The sequence below is a fragment of the Gouania willdenowi genome, chromosome 16 (assembly GCF_900634775.1).
Source record: "Gouania willdenowi chromosome 16, fGouWil2.1, whole genome shotgun sequence".
NCBI classification, from domain to species: domain Eukaryota; kingdom Metazoa; phylum Chordata; class Actinopteri; order Blenniiformes; family Gobiesocidae; genus Gouania; species Gouania willdenowi.
The window spans coordinates 12,976,489-12,996,033 of NC_041059.1; the positions used below are offsets into that span (position 1 = coordinate 12,976,489).

The 19,545-nt window shown below is 37.8% G+C and overlaps 2 protein-coding genes across 3 annotated transcripts; both read left to right on the forward strand.

The window, feature by feature from the left end:
* The first annotated feature begins 166 nt into the window (after positions 1-166).
* LOC114478269 (protein ANTAGONIST OF LIKE HETEROCHROMATIN PROTEIN 1-like) lies at positions 167-4,224 on the forward strand. The gene is made up of 3 exons (XM_028471232.1): positions 167-772; positions 864-1,075; positions 2,572-4,224. The coding sequence occupies exons 1-3, from the start codon at positions 177-179 to the stop codon at positions 2,997-2,999; spliced, it is 1,236 nt and encodes a 411-aa protein (XP_028327033.1). The 5' UTR covers positions 167-176; the 3' UTR covers positions 3,000-4,224.
* A 2,677-nt stretch (positions 4,225-6,901) lies between these two features.
* Positions 6,902-19,307, forward strand: LOC114478072 (neuronal pentraxin-2-like). Of its 2 annotated transcripts, none has more exons than XM_028470884.1 (6): positions 6,902-7,214; positions 9,536-10,435; positions 10,952-11,405; positions 12,478-12,731; positions 13,500-13,679; positions 18,444-19,307. In XM_028470884.1, the coding sequence occupies exons 2-6, from the start codon at positions 9,737-9,739 to the stop codon at positions 18,651-18,653; spliced, it is 1,797 nt and encodes a 598-aa protein (XP_028326685.1). In that variant the 5' UTR covers positions 6,902-7,214; positions 9,536-9,736; the 3' UTR covers positions 18,654-19,307. The 2 variants fall into 2 exon arrangements, with proteins under 2 accessions (XP_028326685.1, XP_028326686.1); XM_028470885.1 differs by lacking the exon at positions 6,902-7,214 and adding an exon at positions 7,459-7,507.
* Positions 19,308-19,545: the final 238 nt, after the last annotated feature.

The following is a 19,545-nucleotide window of genomic DNA, read 5'->3' on the forward strand; positions in this document are numbered from 1 at the left end:
CGCGGTATTTCTAAAAGGCCATATCGCCCAGCCCTAGTGGCAAAACAACTTCACAACACTGTGAAAACACACTATGACATGCAACTTCCCGCCATGCCACTGGGGGGCGTGGTTTCAAAGGGGCATAAAACACAGTCCTTGTTTATTTTCCGGTCCCAGTAAAGATGGCTACCGAGATGGAGCGGATGTTTTTGGAGTTGGAGCTCATTGATATAGAAGAACAAATACTTTTATTGAAAATGTTCATGCGTCGGCGAAAGAGACGTTTGCGGAGGTGGTCTGTGCGACCATTACACATGTCAAGGCAGAGAACTGGTGAGTTTACTACACTGGTTCAACAACTCAGGAACATGGATGAAGAAACGCAGTTTCGGTACTTTGGAGTGTCAACGGGCCGATTTGACGACCTTCTTCGCCGCATACAGCCGTTAATTTCACACCAGTGCACGCACAGTATGCCCATTAATGTGGCTCAGAGACTGGCTGTAACCCTGAGGATTTTAGCCTCTGGTGGAAGTCAGCAAGCTGTAGCTGCTCGCTACAAGCTAGGTTCACACACGGTGTCCTCCATCATGTCTGAGGTCTGTAAAGCCTTATGGACAGCGCTTCAGCCAGAGTTTTTACCAAGTCCTTCAACCAGCCACTGGAAAGACATAGCAGCAGATTACTGGAAGCTCTGGAACTTCCCAAACTGTGTTGGAAGTGTGGCTGGAAAACACGTGACTACCAAAGGAAGTCATTCTATGGTGCTGGTGGCAGCGTGTGATGCCAGGTCATTTTTAACCCAGCTAAAAGGTTTATTTGATCTATGATGTTTGCGTTATACCTGCTTAAAACATGCACTGCATGGATGTCTTTTACAGGTATCGTTTCACAGTGGCAGACGTGAGAGAACATGGAAAAGACAACCATGGTGGCATTTTCAAAGACAGCAAGTTTGGGTCGATGTTGCTTGACGATAAACTTAACCTGCCTCCAGCGGCTGAACTTCCAGGGACAGGAGTCCAGATCCCACATGTATTTGTTGCTGATGCTGCTTTTCCCCTGCACTGCAACCTGATGCCTCCCTTTCCAGGTATGACATAATAATATTAATAATAGATCAAATTTGTGTAGCGCTTTTTTGGACACTCAAATACGCTTTATATGGGGAATAAGACAAAACAAGACAACATAAAAGGGGTTTATTGAAAAGACAGTTTGGACAAATGGGTTTTGAGTAATGATTTGTAGTTTGGTAGTGAGTCCGAGGTACTAATGGAGTGAGTTCCAAAGGGTGTGGACAGCGATGGCTTGGTCCACAAGGTCCGGCGGTTTGTGCGAGTGATGGGAGTGAGGTGGAGGTGGCGGGTGGGTTGGTGTTGTTGCAGGAGCTCGGTGAGGTAGGGCGGGGCCAGCTTATGGAGGGACTTGTAGGTGAGCTTGAATTGAATGCACGTTATGTCTAGGTATGCACCGAAATTAGAATTCTTGGCCGAAAATGAAAATACATTACAAAGTAGCTATCTGTACGTAGCCGTACTGACAACCCCGGTGGTGCTATTCGTACATGGCCTATGACGTTACTGGAAGTCATGTGACCATTCCGTACATTCAAATCAGAAGAAAAAATGACTAGTCCGTAACGTGGGTTAGGGTTAGCTAGTCCGTAACATAGTTTAAGAATCTATGTATTATTAGCAAATAGAAGTACTGGCCAATGAGGGGCGCTACGTATGAATATCACAACAATTCATAAATACGTATTAATAGCAAACAGAAGTACAAGTATGTAGCGTCTTAATCACGTGACCTATCACATCACCTATACTGGCCAATGAGGGGTGCTATGTACGGATAGAATGTCGGTATATCGATGCAGCTACGTACGGATAGCCACTGCCAAAAAATTATTATGAAAATTTCTAGTCTCATTGCATTGATGGCTCTGAATGTTACTAATCTCACTGAAATTAAAACATTGCAGTTGTATGAATTAACATTAATGCTTCATAGAATAAATCAGTTACAGACATTAAATAATATTGTACAGGCCTATAACTGATTGGACTGCTGAAAAATAGTCATTTCTCATGCAAGCTGGTTTGATCTCATTCAAGTAATAAACTTTACAACACGGACCAAGTATCATTGTGATGTAGTAAAGAGGATCTCTGTGAAAAATGTGCTGACAGACTGAAACCAGATTCTGCTGGTGGTTTGCGTTGATCGAGGGTGACGCGTTACTTTAACAACAGTGTCGACATGACAGAAACATAAAACACACGTGCCCCATCAACTCTGCTCAGAAGACGCTTTAGTGCTTAGATGTATTTAAATTCAGCTGCTCTGTGAGTCAGTGGACACGTTGATCTGTTTCAAGACAAGCATGTGCGTGATTGCAGTGTTTGCTCGCGTCATCACAACATCCTGTTTCGGTTGGCCTATTTTGGTGAGAAAACCGTTTTGGCCAAAAACCAAAGATGCACTTTGGGCCCATTTATGGCTGAAAATTCTCAGCGCATCATCACGATTGTTTGTAATTTCTGTGTTATAACAATGTGATCATTAATATGGAGCTTTCCTTAACAGGAGTAGGCATGAGCATGGAATGGCAGATCTACAACCACCGCCACTCCAGAACCAGGCAGGTGATTGAGAACACATTCGGCATCATGGCTGCACGGTGGAGAATTCTTGGGAAACCGATGGAGTTCCGATCTGAGAAAGCTGTGGATGTTGTCAAAGCCTGCGTGGTTCTACACAACTACCTCACCTACACAGATGAGAGCAACCCAGAGAGTAAATACATCCCGCCAAATTTTGTAGACGCTGACGTTTCTGGATCGATGCAGCTTGGCGAGTGGAGAAAAGCGGTGGCTAATGACACGAACCTCGTCCACTCAGTGGATTCCACACAGATGTCCACGGCCACTCCCACCAGAGCAGCCTTGGCTGTTCAGAATGACTTGATGGCCTTTTTTCACTCACTGGAAGTGGTGACAGCGGTGGTGTGTTGAGGCACACTCATACAGTGATGGGACTAAACTCTCAAACCTTTTTTTTTTTTTTTTTTTTTTCATACATTGTGTATGATGTGTTTTTTTTTAATTTTTGAGAAGATTGAAATGCACTTTTTTGGAGATTAATCCTTACCTAACAACACGTGTGTGTGTGTGTGTGTGTGGTGTTGCAAATAGACATCAAAACGGTTTCAAAACAAACACGCACTTTCTTCTTGGATACAAACATATAGGGCCTGTACTTTGAAGCTGGATAAGTATATCTCTCTAATAGCATGCTAAACAAACATTCTCTGTCAGAGAGCTCTGCTGTACTACGAAGCAGGATATCAACACTAAGGCATAGGCAGAGTTTGAGGTTCTTGCCAGGGGGGGCAAAAGAAAAAAATATAATTAAATATATAAACCATCTAGAAATTTGCACCAACCACAATGTGTAACATATACAGTAAAGCAAAAATGACTAGAGTTTAGTAAAATAATTGGTAATGTTGACTACAGAAGTTATCGTTGACTCCTTTTATGTTGTAAAATCATGATAAAATCAGGCCGGCTGCTGCTTATTGCTTCATTTCTGATGCAGTGCCATACATGACCTGCTGGCGCAGTGTCGCTTTACCATTTACATTGGGAACAAGAATTGCATAACAGAACAAGAACCAAACCAAAGTCTCAAAAGTGTGATGCCATTTCAATGGAAGCGTGTACTACACACCTGAGGTAGAACTAACATCTATGACGTGAAACTAACAGTAATATATATGGCTTAAATCTAGACATCTGGTCACCCTATTTAAAAGGCGTCAGTGAATAAACACCCAAATAGCACAACACAGTGAAAACTATGCAAATGAAAGGATTATAATGATATTAGGATACAACCACCTTTCTACTTCACCTCCTGCAACATCTACAGAACATCAACTTTCCTTCCACCTGTGACTAACCTTAAGTTTTCAATCCCTGGTAAGATAACTAAAGCAACAAACACACTATTCTAGAAGAAAATAGAGCATTTTAATTGTGTGGGGGACATATTCATTTAACCGCCAATGTGCTGGTTAAATATGCATGCTTTATGTATGGTAAGAAATTAGCAATTAGCATGTGATGACCACATGACCATGCAAAATCAAAGTTTTTGTAGCCCTTCAAATACATTGACTAAAAATTTTTTTTTATAACATTGTGTTCATGTAAACTGAGATGTGTAAGAATTTGAAAATGCAAGATACTGTTATGTTATTTCTTGATGTTTATTTATTTTATTTTGTTTTCAACTGTTTTTAAGTTGCCATTTACATGATCAATGTAAATCAACTCAAATTAAATATAACATTATTCTATATAAACTGTATATAATTTAATACACTGTATTTTCTTCATTGAGAAGGTAAATAACTTCTAACGTATTTGTATATGATTTTCTCGAATTTATTTGGGGAAACTGTAGTGAAAGCTTTTGACCACTCGACCAATTTTTGCTTTTCATGTGCTTAAAAAAGATAAATAAATGAATTGCATACAATAACGCTAATGGAGTGATCCACACGCAGAAGTATATTCTATAAAATATCATCCCATGAAGAATAGCTCTTTGAGTCAGCAGCTATTGTAGCCTTTTTTAATGTGTAAATATTATTACTGAAGCAGATTCTAGTGATGATGTATTCAGTGTATTTTGTGTTTGTAAGGAACTTGTTTACACTTTAAGTTGGGAATTGATTTATATATTTATGGTTTTTATTTGTCAAAATTATTATTTTTATTGTGATAAATACCAGAAATTATCGGTATAATTTTTTTAGTCTATATATATATATATATATATAAAACATAGAGCAAATAATTGTACGATTTATCATCTGATTAGTCGATTAATCGTTTCAATAATCGATTACTAGTTGACTATAAAAAATAGTCGTGAGTTGCAGCCCTAATCAATGCGTTCACTTAACCCAGGTGATTTCAGCCTGGCTACGTGTGCGCTCCAGTGGAAGGGGTGGAGATTGCAGCGTCAGACCAATCACAAACACGGCAAAACCGTGCAGACTTACGTCACAATTGACGAATAACTATTTAAAATATAAAGAATTAAAATCAATAATTCCGACCAAAAACAACACTGTTGCTGCAGCATAAGATTGATGACTGTTTAATGCTTAAATTACTGATATTATACAATATTCATAATAGAGAACAGACACTGATCAGTTTCACTTTATTAAGGCACAGAGGCTCTGATGCATCGTTTATACAGCTCAGCCTACATCATAACCCACTCCCGACCAGGTTAGCTGTTCAGCCTAAGTTACCATGGTGATTTAGCCCTGTAAGAAGTCCAGTATCGTGTTACAGGACACACGGAATAAATCCCGAAAGTTAGCATGATAAGAGGAAATCCAGCTTTGTAGTACAGGCCCATAAAGTTTAAATATTGTTCTACTGTCATGGATCAAGCTGTAGACTATAAACATAACTTCAGGTCTGTAGTCCTGTGGCACCTTCCACAGCATTTTGGCCATCGTTTGCCCCAACATGTACTCATCAGTGCCCTGCTGTAGGTCCTGCTGTGTCCCAATGGTTTCAACTCAACAAATAAGCTACGCATTGCCATTACATACCACCTGGTTCCTCTTTGTTTGCCCATTTTTTGGCCCATTTTAGTCACTTTTCACTCTTTTCTTGCCACGGTTTTGCCATTTTTTGGACCATTTTTGGCCACCTGTTACAATAAGTGGGCCACAAGCACTTTAATTATTACACCGTTTATTACATAAACAACTATTAATTAAAACACCCTGCATACAAACACAAACCAGTCCGTTCATTACAGAACTGGTCAGGCTTCAGAGCGTCTTCCCTATTTAACATGGAGCAGAGAGCCTGAGGTCTCGTGTCCTTGGACTCAAAGCTGTTTGTGTCTGCTTCCTCTGGGCCTAATTCACATGTGCTAATGAGATTGGTGGACTGGATGATTGACCCCACGATGAAAAGGTGAGGCATCCTCATCTCACTCGGACGCCTATTCAAAGCAATTGTCTGCATTGTTTCCATCATACTTAAACCTGTTGGGATGAGGTGAGACATGCTGACATAGACCAGAGCCAGGGGATGAACTCAGACTCCTCCACCTATTAACCCACAAGATCACCTCTCTGTAATCCTCCAACAGCTGTATCAACTGAACAGGAAGGAAGGCCTCACGGTACCACAAAAACAAACACAAACTTAATTTTTAAGTCACATATATTTAAATTATATTCATAGAAGTTTTAAACTGGGTAAATACAGTCCCTTCCACAAGTATTGGAACGACAAGTTCAACTCCTTTGTATTTGTTGTAAACTGAAGACATTTGGGTTTCAGATCATATGAGACAAAAGTTCAGAATTTCAGCTTTTATTTTATGGTATTTATGACTAGATGTGTTAAACAATGTTTGAACCCACCCAAACAAAAACCCAAACAAAAACAAAGGACCTTTCCTTTCCAATACTTTTGGAGGGGACTGTGTATAGAAGTGTTTTTCACAATAAGATTAAACCCTGTTGACTCTTTGTTCTCCATCACAATCCTCTTGGTTTGGATAGTGGCTTTATCTAACACTCAACATATGTGTGCCGCTCTTATTTACTGTTTTTTTTGAGTCTAAGTGTCCATTCTGCAGTCAACAAGCTCTCTCTCTGTGTGTGTGTGTGTGTGTGTGTGTCCTCTTCATTAAAGTAGCCATCTGCTGCTGTCCCTCTGGCTCTCAGACAGACAAGGACTTAATCGTGGTAATTACTCTCGTGCACAGATCTAGGTGACCTGTGTCCTCTGATCACCTCTGTTGGTTTGTAGGTCAATTTTATTTTCTCTTTTCTTTTTTTTTTTTTAAAGCAGTGGAAGAATAATACTTCACATTGATTATCATACTACGGTGCGGTCCATTGTTTAGTTTGTGAATCAGACAAAAGTTAAGATGAAGATCATTCCAAGATGCCAACGACTGTGACAGAGAAAAGAGGCGTGGCTTTCAAAAGGATTTAAAAAAAAAAAAAAAAAAAAAACCCACCTACATCAGATAAGGAGGAGAGCAGATGCCAGAAAAGAGAGGCAATCATGAAGAAGGAGGTGTAGAAAGAGTTGAGCTCTCCTCTGGACTAAATCTCCTCCAATCTGATCAGTGAAGAGGACAAACACAGTCAGAGTGGACGCAGCAGCTCATAGGTAAGAAGCAAAATGTTCATTTAGATTTTACTCACCTGGTTAAAGTTGGAGTTTATTTTTATTAAATTTTTTACTGAACCAGTGTGTGATGAAAATATACTACTGAAGTACCAAAAAAGATACTGAATTCTAAGCCATCTTATTGTGTGCTATATATGTAGTAAATGTGTTTATCTGGGCTTTTTGTTTGTCTGTAACTCAGCAGGGTTGCAAAAGGGGACAGGACAATATGGAAAAATAAAATCAACAATATATTGAACATTCATCCGAACATGCACAATGTTTACCTCAATGTAGGTAATATGAGTATGTGCTTGTGTTGAAATAGTTTGATACATTTTGATAAAACAACATTTTAGTTGGAATGAAAACCTTCATAGTTTATGCAAATTTAGATTTTAATTGATAGTTTTTATAATTTAAGTCAACAATCATATTTTTTCTATCATAAACGAGTCATGGGCGGCGACATTGTTTTTAGTTAAGACCAGTTTAGAACCCCTGGCTTAGACCACTAATTGAAAACACACAGGCACATTATGTCAATAGACACTTTGTTTAATTAAATGTTGCCACAATCAGTTCTAATAAAAAGTAAACCATGAAATAAAATTTGAGAAATAAAATGAAAAAAGGCTTCTAAAAATTGTTTAATGTAATAATTATTTTAAAGAGCTCCAAATAATCATCAATAATAATCATCCCTGATCTTGTAAGAAAAAAAAAAACAAAGAAATGCTTGTAGTTTAAACAGCATCAGTGTAAATAAAGCACCTGCTTATCAATGCATGCCACATTCAATCGCTGTTCAATAACAGGTTAAGTGCAGTTGTCAGATTTCTCTCATTTGAGGCTAATCGCTCTGCTTAGTTATCCACCTTGACCATATGTTGCTAGTGCACGACTTCACTTCACCATGGATTACAGCACACACACACACACACACACACACACACACACACAGTTTACAGTGTGCAAGTCTACTTATCTCTCACTAAGTTAGCACAACAACTGCTTGCAATTAGGTTAATTGAGTGACCCATGGGTGACAAGAAAACTCTAAGCTAAACACTGGAGATTGGGTGTGACACGGTTCTCTGCCATGTCCATCTGTTCCTCCTCTAAGCCCCGTAAAGCACAGCAGAGAAGGCCCAGAGTGTGTCATGTAGCAAAGCATGTCTGATACAAAGGACGAACGGTGTGATATACGTTCAACTCCTTTCAAAATATGCTTTAGTTTATTTGATGACCCTGAAAATCCCAAGCTTCTCAAAATAAATGACAACAAAACATTGAGTTTTATATCTATATGAATATAGGAACTGAAATTTGAAGTTGTTTTAAAATATTTATAAAGATAATATTCCGAGACACAAAATACACTCATACGATACAACACCTAAGATTTTAATGCATTAGATTAATTGTAAATATTGAAAAACAGAGTAAGATATGATCCATTTTGTGGCATTTTGATTTTATTATATAAAGGAAAGTAAATAATGCATGAACAACACAAACAGGTGGTCATTGAGGTTTAGTGGCTTAGATATAATATAATGAAGGATTTTTCAGAGAGGTCAGTTACACATTGTGACACAGTTTGTCATCATCATCATTATCAGAAAATTCAATCAAAATCTTGACAAATGAATCCCAGTGCAGGTGTCTCCTTTAATCTCTTTGGAATTCAAAGGGATTAAAACCAATAAACTAACACATCTTGATGGCTGGACTAATCCCATGTTACTGCTGAGAGACACGGTTTAACTATATCTGGGTGAACAATGTAGGAGGAGTTCTTAGTATAAGAATGACAGGAATATATGTATATTTAAAAAAATAAAAAAAATAACTGTTACATAGAAGAGCTTGACAATAGATTGTGATCTACTAAAGTACTTACCATTGTTGGTGACATATCTTTTTGAATATTTATATGTGTATATATCATTATGTGTATATGCATATGTATGTTTCTTGCATGTAAACTGTTTATCTGTTATGTTAACTGTTTTGTGAAAGGAAGAAATTAACCACTGATATGCATTATGACAATTACAGGGGTGGGAATTTATAAGTTTACTTCCCCCCACTCCTTTTTGAGTTTGTGTATACAGTATAATGAAAGTATGTTGATTTGAAAAGAGTCATGTGTATATGTAATGTACACTGAACTCAAACTATCATTACTCTAGTGTACACTCACAGATTTGAGAGGAATCTTTAAATAAGAAAACCTAAGCAAATAAAATAAGTAAAAGAGAAAATGACTGTGTTTGGTTTGTTTGCCTATAATGTCTATTGTTGGTTTTTCACAGTGAGAAAGAAGCCCCTACTCCCCAGTGGAAGTTCTGATCCACTTGCTGTAGTTTGGATGAGTGTGCCTTATGTGGATGGAGACTGGGGTTGTTTTTCTTCTTGGTGACCTTGAAACAACAAAGCCAGCAGACCTTCACCTCAATTGGAATCCCACATTCTGAAGAGAGGCCAAGCTCCCACTTATACTGGCTGACCTGTGGATGAGGATCATGAGGGATTCTCCGTCTCCACAGCTGTTCTTTCTCTGCCTATTGTTGCCTTTGCTTTTGCACCACCTCTGTCCTGCAGCTGCCAGTCCAGGGTCTGACTTTGACCATGAACCTCTCACACGCTTTGTGTGCACTCCCATTCCTGTGGATGCCGACCCTTCCTGCTTCCCTTCAGCCGGTCCCAGCTCAGGAGCCACTCCTGGGCCCAGTGGGTCCGGTCGTCAAAGTTCACCTAATGCCGGCTGGTACGGTGCGAGCGAAGAGGCCAAGGCCACCATCCTCCACCAGAGGGAGAGCCTGGTCCAGCAGAAAGAAACCATCCTGGACCAGAGGGAGACCATCAGAGAGCTCACGGCCAAACTGGCCCTGTGTGAGGGTTTGGGACGGGGTGTGTTACCTCACAATAACCAACACAGTACCAGCCTACACCCACATCACCCTCCCAGTCATCACACAATCACCAACAGTGGGCACTCAAACAACCAGCCAGTTCACCATGGAAACGGCAACCTTATACCAGACTCCCCACACCATCACCCATCGGTGGGGGTGCAGCGATTGAACGGAGGTCACAGCAGCACCAACCCGGGAAAGGACAAGCATGGGACATCTGGAGGGGACATGACATCATCCCCGGAGCAGATGGAGAGGATGCTGCAGGCGCTGAAGGACCGACTGGAAAACCTGCAGGTGAGCGTCAGGAGGAGGACGTGGGTTTGATTAAAGTGTCCAGTGCAAGCACGTGTTGGACTCTGCAAGACAATGTCGTCATCAGAGTGTTTGATGAGTAATCAAGTCCATGAATATGTCTGCTAAGTACTTTAGACACAGAACAATCTCTTAGTTAATCACATAAACCCACTCCATCCCTTGGCCATGGGTGAGTCAGACTCAACACACTCTGGGAGGAGATTGAAGGGAACGTTTAGGTGGATCGTGTTAATGAACGGCCTGTTTATACTTTTGCGTTTACGCCATTTGTTCCTCTCGTGCTTCTGTAATCTGGACATTGACTAACACTGTCAGGAGCTGTGTGTGTGTGTGTGTGTGTGGGTGTGGGTGGGTGGGTGTGATGGGAGCCTGACATTAGCAGTGATTATTGTGATCTTCCTTGACAGGCCACACACGCAGACAAAGCTTGAGAGAACAAACCCAGGCTTGTGTCACTGACTATTTCACTTCTTTGTGTCTTCATATTTCCTACAGAAGAGGAACTCCTCCATTGCATACTCCAGCTCTCTGAAGGAGCTCCTGCAGAGAAAGATAGACGCCCTGGAAGAACAGCTGCATCATCACACCAGCGACCAGGACCACCACCATGACGACAGCAGCCACGCCCAGGACCACTACGATGATCACCATGATGACCACAATGACCATCCCGACGACGAACACGCAGGTGACCACAAAGACCACGAGCACGACAGCGAAGAGCATCACGAAGAGCACAACAGCGACCACACGGAGCATGACGAAGACAGTCACAGCGACGAACACCACGAGGATGGTGATGATGATGATGAAGATGATGGCAGTCACCATAGTAACGAAGCAGAAAGTCACAGTTACCTTCCACACACTGGGTACCGAGCACCAGGGCCTCGGGCTGGTTTCTATCCAAACAAACTGGAAACGGTGCTTAACCAGCTTCACCTGACAGGTACACCACAGCCACCACAGCCCATGAGCAAATAAGACTCAAGTTTTGATTAAAAAATCCAGAATATTCAAACTGTAATTCATTTTTAATCTAAAGACACTAAAAGAGTCAGTAACACTTTACTTGAAGTTTTATACATAAGGCTAAAATTGTGCTGTCATTACCTGTTGTTAACATAAATAAGGTGTCATTAAGTGTCGTTGGCTAAATTATGACACCTTTGGAGCTATGTTGGCATTTTTTGGGTAAAATGATCTAAAAGCAGCCAAGAGTGGGTGAATAAAGAGGAACCAGGTGGTATGTAATGGCAAGGGTTAGCTTAAATGAGCAAAATGTGGCAAACAATAGTGGAAAAAGGGCAAAAAAGTGGAACAAAGAGAGGCAAAATGTAGGGGGAAAAATGAAACAAGTGGTATTTATAGGGAAAAGTTATCTTATTTAAATGAAAAGTGGACAAACAAAATGAGAGAAAGGACAAAATGTGGATAAAAGTTTCAAAAAGAACTTGCAAAAGCTGATAAAAAAAAAATAGTAAAAAAAGTAGCTAAAATCTGAAAAAAGTGTCAGAACTTTTTGAAAAGGGGCAAAAGTTGGTCAAAGAAAGTTGCAAAATGTAAATATACTAAAAGGATTTAAAAAGTGTCGACCTTTTAAGGTTTTCTGGGGTAATAATAATTCAATTTAAAACACAAAGAACCACATGTTGAGCATCACTGACTTAATAACAGCTTCTATATGGTGTCCTCTGATAGTGTAATGGGCTGGTCTGGACAGAAAATGCCAGGGCTGAACTTTTGTCCCAGTCCATCCCTGGGTGGAGGAATCTAGTGGGGTTAGGTAGGGTTAGGTTTAGGGTAACAAACAACACTTAATGACAACTAATGACAGATGTCATGTCAGCCTTATGTCCAAAACTTCAAGTAAAGCGTTACCAAAGAGTCTACTACTGGAAATAATAATGAGTTTACCCTGAAATGATCAAATCAAAGTTTAAAATTTAATGCTGAAATGAACAAATGTTTGACTGTCTGCATCTAACCTGATTGTTCTGATGTTTGGTTTCCATCATCAGGTTCCAGCGGGAAGAAGCCAAAGGGCCCGGATGCTTTCATGATCAGCTTTCCCATGAGGACCAACTACATGCATGGACGGGTGAGGAGGACTCTGCTACAGGAGATCTTTGCTCTGACTCTCTGTATGTGGATAAAGGCGGGCTCAGCACCTGGACTAGGAACCCCGTTTTCTTACTCGGCACCCGGTCAGTCCAATGAACTGGTGCTCATCGAATGGGGGAATAATCCACTGGAGCTTCTCATCGATGACAAGGTGAGCGCTAGAGGAAACCTCACATTTCACATCAGATGTATTTTAATGCGTAAATGCTAAGTTTCCACAACAGCATCCATCGTCTTCTTTATTCATTTACTTTTCGAGGTCCTACACTCACGTAAACATGATTTGAAACGATTAGAAATAGTGAATCAATATACATGGAACATCAACAGTATAAGTACAATAATTCAATTCATTTCAATTCAACTTTATTTATATAGCGCAAACTACAACAATAATTATCTTGACGTGCTATCAAAATATAAAATCCATAAGAAAAAACCCAAAAAGCTATTTTATTAATCCTATAACAGGGAAATTCACTTGTTATAGCCTCAAAGAAATAAAAAGTTACATATACAATAAGTAGTAAATATTCATGAATATATAATAAGTGAAGTTTTTATATAAAATATTAGAATGTTAAAAAATTTACATTTTGAGTGTAAAGACAGAAAACAACATGTTCGGGTTTTCCTGCTGGTACACCTGATTATGGTAACCCCGTACTGTTGACATAATTATTAGATCTGGATGTGTTGGAGCAGAGGAATAACTACAACATACAGGACTGAGGCTATCCAGGACCAAGCTAAATACTACCAGCCAAGGCCACAAGAGGACAGGAGAAACTACTGTTAATCCTTGTGATGTGATTAGGTTTCTGTGCTATTCAATTTCCGTTCGGATGTATTTATATCGAGCCAAATACAGCATCTGATGGTTCTCATATTAAAGGTTTCTCCACCTCTCTCTCTGCAGGCGGTGACCCTGCCCCTCACTCTGAGCGATGGGAAGTGGCACCACATCTGTGTGACCTGGTCCACGCGGGACGGACACTGGGAGGCTTACCAGGATGGGACGCAGAGGGGGTCCGGCATGAACCTGTCCCCATGGCATCCCATCAAACCTGGAGGAGTGTTCATACTGGGACAAGAGCAGGTAAAACTGATAAATAGACACAAAGATTTAATTCACAGACTGACAATTTACCATTAAATAATGTAAGAATTCAGAGCCTGGGAGATCTGGAAGCAACAATAATTTAAATGAGCCATTTAATTGAGCAACACAGGATTTGACAAAATTTTAACCAAAGATTGACCTTACGCCGTGTTTGTCAAATGGGAGTGCACAATGGCACTCCAGGGAGTACTAGAGAAAGAGTGGAAAATTAAAAAATATAGTGTCAGTCTTGGTCCCACCCAAGGTGTGAGATGACCGGAAAAGATTACAAAAATAACTATAGAAACTAAAATATTTGCATTTCCTGAAGAAAATGCTAGTGAGGATGCATGTGCTGGCCTGCATTGCATTGCATTGGCTTAGCATTAGCATTAGCATTAGCCTAAGGTTAGCATTAACCAAATGTTAGCATTAGCGTAGTGATAACATTAGCCCAATGTTAGCATTAACCTAATGTTAGCATTAACCTAATGTTAGCATTAACCTAATGTTAACATTAGCATAGTGTTAACATTAGCCCAATGTTAGCATTAACCTAGCAATCACATTAGCTTAGCAATAGCATTAGCCTAGCATTAACATTAACCTAGCATTAGCATTAGTCTAATGTTAGCATGAATTCTGAGGTAAGGCCATCAGAATTCCTTAAAAACTAGTGCAAATATGATGCACATACTTAAACTGTGGGAAAAATGCAGTAAGGCATGAAAAATGAGAAAAAAGTGACAAAACACCTAATATCACAGCTATGGGTATAGTAAGGCATGAAAATTGAATAACTTTGGATTTTTTTTTTGAGATAAGTCTGTCACAAGAAAAACTTGCGCAAATATGATGCACATACTTAAACTGGGATGAAATTAAAGTAAAACATGAAAATTAAAAAAAATTTAAAAAAAGTGACAAACACATAGAGGTAAGGCTATAGTAAGGCATAAAAATGGAAAAATTTTGGATTTTTTTTTTTTTAGATAAGTCTATCACAAGACTTTAAAAACTTGCGCAAATATGATGCACATACTTAAAGTGGGATGAAATTAAAGTAAAACATGAAAATTAAAAAAAATTTAAAAAAAGTGACAAACACATAGAGGTAAGGCTATAGTAAGTCATAAAAATGAAAAAAACTTTGTGAAAAAAATTTTGAGGTAAGGCCATAACAAGACCTTAAAAACTAGTGCAAATATGATGCACATACTTAAACTGTGGGAAAAATGCAGTAAGGCATGAAAAATGAGAAAAATAAGAAAAAAGTGCCAAACACGTAGAGGAAAGGCTACAGTAAGGCATACAATTGGAATAACTTTGGATTTTTTTTTCTGAGATAAGGCCTTCACATGACCTTAAAAAGGAGTGCAAATATGATGCACATACTTAAACTCGGATAAAAATGAAGTAAAACGTGAAAATTAAAAAAAGAAATAAAACGTGACAAACACGTAATAAGGCATAAAAATGGAAAAATTTTGGAATTTTTTTTGAGATAAGTCTATCACAAGACTTTAAAAACTTGCGCAAATATGATGCACATACTTAAAGTGGGATGAAATTAAAGTAAAACATGAAAATTAAGTAAAATAAGAAAAAAGTGACAAACACGTAGAGGTAAGGCTATAGTAAGGCATAAAAATGAAAAAAACTTTGTGAAAAAAATTCTGAGATAAGGCCATCACAAGAACTTCAAAACTAGTGCAAATATAATGCACATACTTAAACTGTGGTAAAAATGCAGTAAGGCATGAAAAATGAGAAAAAAGTGACAAACACTTAAAATCACAAGTAAGGCTACAGTAAGGCATAAAAATGGAATAACTTTGGATTTTTTTTTTTCTGAGATAAGGCCATCACATGACCTTAAAAAGGAGTGCAAATATGATGCACATACTTAAACTCAGATAAAAATGAAGTAAAACGTGAAAATTAAAAAAAAGAAATAAAACGTAACAAACACGTAGTAAGGCATAAAAATGAAAAAAAAGAATTGGAAAATAATTCTGAGATAAGGCCATCACATGACTTTAAAAACTAGTGCAAATATGATGCACATACTTAAACTGGGATGAAATTAAAGTAAAACATGAAAATTCAGAAGAATGAGAAAAAAGTGACAAACACGTAGAGGAAAGGCTATAGTAAGGCATAAAAATGAAAAAAACTTTGTGAAAAAAATTCTGAGAAAAGGCCATCACAAGACTTTCAAAACTAGTGCAAATATAATGCACATACTTAAACTGGGGTAAAAATGCAGTAAGGCATGAAAAATGAGAAAAAAGTGACAAACACCTAAAATCACAAGTAAGGCTACAGTAAGGCATAAAAATGAAAAAAAAAAAAATTGGAAAAAAAATTCTGAGACAAGGCCATCACAAGACTTTAAAAACTAGTGCAAATATGATGCACAGACTTAAACTGTGATAAAAATGCAGTAAGGCATGAAAAATGAGAAAAAAGTGACAAAACACCTAAAATCACAAGTAAGGCTACAGTAAGGCATAAAATTGGAATAACTTTGGATTTTTTTTTCTGAGATATGCATGACCTTAAAAAGGAGTGCAAATATGATGCACATACTTAAACTCGGATAAAAATGAAGTAAAACGTGAAAATTAAAAAAAGAAATAAAACGTGACAAACACGTAATAAGGCATAAAAATGGAAAAATTTTGGAATTTTTTTTGAGATAAGTCTATCACAAGACTTTAAAAACTTGCGCAAATATGATGCACATACTTAAAGTGGGATGAAATTAAAGTAAAACATGAAAATTAAGTAAAATAAGAAAAAAGTGACAAACACGTAGAGGTAAGGCTATAGTAAGGCATAAAAATGAAAAAAACTTTGTGAAAAAAATTCTGAGATAAGGCCATCACAAGAACTTCAAAACTAGTGCAAATATAATGCACATACTTAAACTGGGGTAAAAATGCAGTAAGGCATGAAAAATGAGAAAAAAGTGACAAACACCTAAAATCACAAGTAAGGCTACAGTAAGGCATAAAAATGAAAAAAAAAAAAATTGGAAAAAAAATTCTGAGACAAGGCCATCACAAGACTTTAAAAACTAGTGCAAATATGATGCACATACTTAAACTGTGATAAAAATGCAGTAAGGCATGAAAAATGAGAAAAAAGTGACAAAACACCTAAAATCACAAGTAAGGCTACAGTAAGGCATAAAATTGGAATAACTTTGGATTTTTTTTTCTGAGATATGCATGACCTTAAAAAGGAGTGCAAATATGATGCATATACTTAAACTCGGATAAAAATGAAGTAAAACGTGAAAATTAAAAAAAAGAAATAAAACGTGACAAACACGTAATAAGGCATAAAAATGGAAAAATTTTGGAATTTTTTTTGAGATAAGTCTATCACAAGACTTTAAAAACTTGCGCAAATATGATGCACATACTAAAAGTGGGATGAAATTAAAGTAAAACCTGAAAATTAAGTAAAATAAGAAAAAAGTGACAAACACGTAGAGGAAAGGCTATAGTAAGGCATAAAAATGAAAAAAACTTTGTGAAAAAAATTCTGAGATAAGGCCATCACAAGACCTTCAAAACTAGTGCAAATATAATGCACATACTTAAACTGTGGTAAAAATGCAGTAAGGCATGAAAAATGAGAAAAAAGTGACAAACACCTAAAATCACAAGTAAGGCTACAGTAAGGCATAAAAATGAAAAAAAAAATTGGAAAAAAAATTTTGAGACAAGGCCATCACAAGACTTTAAAAACTAGTGCAAAAATGATGCACATACTTAAACTGGGATGAAATTAAAGTAAAACATGAAAATTAAAAAAAAGAGGAAAAACGTGACAAACACGTAGTAATCCATAAAAATGAAAAAAATAAAAAATTGGAAAAAAACTTCTGAGATAAGGCCATCACAAGACTTTAAAAGCTAGTGCAAATATGATGCACATACTTAAACTGGGATGATATTAACGTAAAACATCAAAATTAAGAAAAATAAGAACAACGTGACAAACACGTAGAGGTAAGGCTATAGAAAGGAATAAAAATAAAAAATAAAAAATTGGAAAAAAATTCTGAGGTAAGGCCATCACAAGACTTTAAAAACTAGTGCAAATATGATGCACATACTTAAACTGTGGTAAAAATGCATTAAGGCATGAAAAATGAGAAAAAAGTGACAAAACACATAGCCTTAGCTATGCCTTACTATAGCTAAGGCTATAGTAAGGCATGAAAATTGAATAACTTTGGATTTTTTTTTTTTGAGATAAGTCTATCACAAGACTTTTAAAACTTGCGCAAATATGATGCACATACTTAAACTGGGATGAAATTAAAGTAAAACATGAAAATTAAAAAAAATAAGAAAAAAGTGACAAACACGTAGAGGTAAGGCTATAGTAAGGCATAAAAATGAAAAAAAAAACTTTGAAAAAAAATTCTGAGGTAAGGCAAAAAAGTTGAAATGGGTTGGCAAAAGTTGGAAATAGTTGAAAGTGATTAAAAAGTTGAAAAAAGTTGAAATCGGATGAAAAGGTTGAAATGGGTTGAAAGAATAGAAAAAAAGTTAAGTGAAGTGCATTAAGTGTCTGCAGTAGATTATCTTTATATTTGATTAAAACACAATTTGAACCATAACACAATCTGTTAGATTACAGTGATCCTTAAGGATTGTTATGCTGTTCTATTCTCTGCGATAATGACACAAACTCATGATGGACACAGAACTGTAAGACGCTCTGCTTTCTTCTCTTCAGGACACTCTGGGTGGTCGTTTCGATGCTGCTCAGTCCTTTGTGGGCGAGATGTCAGAGGTGAACATGTGGTCCCACGTCCTGAGCTCCTCTGATATCTACAGCCTGTCGTCCTGCAGCAGCCACCTCAGAGGAGACCTCATCGCTTGGTCCGACACAGAGCTGGAGCTCCATGGAGGCCTCACCAAATACCCTTCTGAAACTTGTCACTGAAACTGATTTGATTTTGAACCTAGAAAGGGTCCTGGGAACCAGCCACAGGCTGTTGAAGGTGGGAAAAGTCAATGCCTTTTTCTAAATAAAACTTAAAAATAAAAATAAAGCACAAAGCTGTACATACAGACGATGAGTTGGGGCGTCGCCCTGAGCCTTAGTTACTTACTATTGTTAGCGTTTCACAGAGAGAGGTGCTGTATGTGACATATTGTCATGTTGTTAATAAATGTTGTGTGAGGGTTCTGTTGTGATAATCTGTATGTTGTTAGTTTGAATGAAGCTCATAGAATATGTTTATGAAAAACTATAGCTCCTGATCTGGATTCTCTTGAGAAAGGTTTCCATGAAACATACAGCTAATTTACCAAAGACTTTGTAGATTACAATGAGTTATTATTGCACCTTTTTCCTCATTTCTATGAATTGATGTGTCACAGATAAACTCCTGTTTTACTTTTTGTGTGAAATTTAATGAGACATTTTAACCCTATAACTTCTTTTGGAATTATCATTTCACGTGGACACGTCATCATCCATCCTGGGCTACTTTTCTCAGGGACACAAAATACCGAAGCCTATCTCAGCTGAACTACGGGATGAAACACGTTGCCATTACATATGGAAAGACAATTAGATGAACAAAAAGACTTGTCGGAGCATCTGGAGAGAGAATGAAAGACTCCTACGCCTTGAGTATTTATGATGTTGAACATGGAGTAAATGAAGTTAAATGAGCTCTACTTTGCCAGTGTGGTAATATCTACTTCTTTGTAAAGTGACCAAATAAACATGTGAAGAAAGTGCCTCTTTATTTTCATCCACTTCTGAACCATTTCACCTTGTAATGTATTTATTACACCTCATAAACAAGGTGAACAACTTTAATCCT